Here is a 3,260-nt window from a genome sequence, read left to right as displayed (position 1 = left end):
ATGAATGACCATTTAACTGCTGGGAGCTGTTGTTTCTTGAGCTAATATTGGCAGTCCCACCCAGTGGTGTAATTTGTCTCACAGTCTCTGCTTAGGAGCATGAATTAAATGTTGACACAGTGATTTCATGCACACACAGGCGTTTGTCTGCATGGGTCGAGCAGAGAGTCTCCCCTGCACCTGCTGCTGCTTTCAGTTACATGCCATGCTGATTATACGGCTTAGCTCAAATATTCTTGCACTGTGAATCCTGTGCAAGAGTCATTGTCAGGAGAGAAATCGGGCACACAACAGTGCTGTATTTTTTAGGCTCATTAATTTTTATTCATATAAAGATTTGTGTTTTAAAAGATTCTTTGAATCTAAATATATTGGATAAATAAGGAGGTTATTGAAGGGTGGTAACCGCTGTTTTGGTTAAACAGGTCTTTAAAGACTTATGAACACAGTTTGTGTGCTTGATTTTCACTCTCCAGGCTCCACAGCTTGTTGATTTATGGCCATATAAATATCCCTGCCATCCCCTGCCTGAGCATGTTCAGGTATTTTGCTCATAAATATGCACGCCCCAAATTAAAAACGTCACAGAGAGAAATAAATAAGGCTATTTAGCTTACTGCGGGCAAAATTTCCCTCCAAATAAGTTCTGTGAGTTGATTTCAAGCTTGATGACATTAGTTTTTCTACAGTGATTATAAATAAGTTTCGGATAAGATAGTTTGTATACTGTCAAATTTTTTTTTGTCTTGCCTTATGGTCGGTGCCAGTAAATCAGGGTGGATGTGTAAGGAAAGTTTGAAGTCCTTCTTAAAGTTTTAAGTGACCTCTTGACAGTGCACGGCGACCGAATGGAGCAGCGAGGTCGTGCTCGGTGTGGCGGGGCTGCTCTGGCTGGGAGACGTCGGGCTGAGGGACTGTGGAGAGCCGCAGAGGAACGCTGGAAGGTGCGCATGCAGCGCCGGGATGGACGCGGCCGAAGCTGGAGCGGGTTTGATTGGCACAGGGATCGCCGGTAAACTTTGCGCGCCATGACTCAGGGATTTGAGTGGTACTCCATAGGCAGTATACTCAGCATCTATCATATTACCGCCATACATGTGGGGCCATGCCGTGGTCAACTGATTGTGTATCTGATAACCCGTAGACATGGATTGCATGGTGGAGAAAGCAAGGCTTCCTGGCATTTTGTAATCTCTGGCAATGATGTTTTCAATGGCAAAGGGGTGTTTGAAGGTGGAGGGCTGAGACACACTTAAGTTGTAGCTGGTCATCTGAGGTAGATGTGTCCCTAAAGCGGTCATTCTGAGTTTTGCTTGTTGCTGGAGGTAATGCGACGCGTTTGGGCGTTTTTGCAGGTGCTCGGAGGTAATCATCACTTTGAATCTCTTGCGGCGTCTCAAGAAGCTCCCGTTTTCAAACATGTCACCGCAGGTGGGATGGAGAGCCCAGAAGCTGCCTTTCCCCGGCTGGTCCGGTCTCCGCGGGATCTTGATGAAGCAGTCGTTGAAGGAAAGATTGTGGCGAAGGGAGTTTTGCCAGCGCTGTGTGTTTTCCCGATAATAAGGAAACCTGTCCATGATGAACTTGTAAATTTCGCTGAGAGGGAGCATCTTCTCCGGGCAACCTTGAATGGCCATCGCGGTCAGCGAAATATACGAATACGGCGGCTTCTGATCGCTGTACGTGTTTCTTCCAGGACGAGGCATTTTCCCCAGTGAATTACCTTGAGTTCAGTGATGAATATCTTCAAAACACTCCGAGTATGTTGAAAGTCTTACACTGATCCGAAGTGAAAAGTCAGACATCTTAATAATGCAGGTGCTTCAGTTGTCACTCACTTAATATCCATTCTTGTCAAAAGTTTTCAGCAAGTTAGGCCTATGCAGTGCGTTTCATTCGTTTGTTTTAGGAGTTTGTGAACTGCTGTCCATGTAACTTCAGCACAGAATCCAAATCTCAAAGTCTTCTCTCATGGTGTCTGTGAGCGTCTGTCCCCCTTTTTCTGTGTCTCCTCAAGAGCCCTCTGTGTTGTCACATGACAATCTTCCTCAAAAGGAGGGGCACGCGCACTGTCTTCTAAACAGTTTTCATTTACACTTCTTTCACGCGACCCGCTGCCAATAATATTCATCTCTGCCTGAGAATACTGCGCTGCAAGAGGCGACTGCGTGTGAGATTATGGCATCTTGTGCACGTGAACTCTGTAAACATACACAGAAGATGGACTGCCAGTCATTTAAGGAAAAACTAAATAAGCCTGTCTTCTTAGTAGACCTCACGTAGGCTATAGATTTAAATCATAGCTGCTTCTCTGCTTAAGGCGTCTTTGAGGTGACTTTTTTTGTCCGCTCAGCAACCATAATTCAAATCTGATCGATATTATACTCCCAAGTTAGTTCTGAAGCATACCTTTTCAATTTTTTCTTTTTATTTCCATGAAAATATTTTCCTGATTAGACTCCTAATTAACTTTTAAAATAGGATACATAGTAATTTATTAGGCTATATTTACTTTATACTGCGATTACAAAATGTTTCCAGCTATTATGTTCTTGTTGCAACATCTTTATTTTCATCCATTTAATTTCTGTCATTTCTACTCAATTGTCTTCACAATAGATGTAGTGTTGCGACTTCGTAACGCTGGCATCCGTTTTGTTTTACTTAAACTTTAAGACACCAATTAAATATTTGACTTTTAATTAGCTGTTTATTTCGAGTGCAATGTTCTGTAGCCTATAATAACTGCGTTTCTTTAGGAGGTCTGATAGCCTGCTTGACTGTGTTTATGTCATTCTTTTACTAGCCCTATGCAAAGCTGGACAATCACAGACCACACGCAGACAGCTTCCCATTCACACTGCTGAAGAACGGAATTCATGTGCATATAAGCGCAATTGCGATAAATGCTGGATATAGCTTCTATATATTTTTTTTTAAATAACTGAACGCGTTTATATTCAAAATGAGTTTGAATTAAATCCATAAATTCCTTGACATTTATTCTCAGAGTGAAGTTTTATTAATTAAAGTAATTGCGAAGTAATTTAGAACGTCGGCGTGAGGAGGATCATTGCTACATATTTCATAACTATTTACTGTTAATAAATTTTTTTATAATTAATAAATTCTATTAGCCTACTTAATGACTTCTAACAGATGGAAATGCATTTTATTTTAGGCTATTAATGTACGAATTAACAACATTAGAGGTTAGAGGTTAATTAAAGGAATTAATTTTATTCAGATCATCAATAAAA

At 41.3% G+C, this 3,260-nt stretch overlaps 1 protein-coding gene across 1 annotated transcript; it reads right to left on the bottom strand.

The window, feature by feature from the left end:
- Positions 1–815: 815 nt before the first annotated feature.
- Positions 816–1,706, bottom strand: LOC107586045 (forkhead box protein B1-like). Its single transcript, XM_016273262.1, has one exon. The coding sequence runs from the start codon at positions 1,704–1,706 to the stop codon at positions 816–818; it is 891 nt and encodes a 296-aa protein (XP_016128748.1).
- Positions 1,707–3,260: the final 1,554 nt, after the last annotated feature.

The sequence above is a fragment of the Sinocyclocheilus grahami genome, unplaced genomic scaffold, assembly GCF_001515645.1.
Source record: "Sinocyclocheilus grahami isolate Dianchi unplaced genomic scaffold, SAMN03320097.WGS_v1.1 scaffold76.1, whole genome shotgun sequence".
NCBI lineage: Eukaryota > Metazoa > Chordata > Actinopteri > Cypriniformes > Cyprinidae > Sinocyclocheilus > Sinocyclocheilus grahami.
The sequence above is the reverse complement of the archived record's forward strand: the minus strand, read 5'-3'. Positions and strand labels throughout refer to the sequence as shown.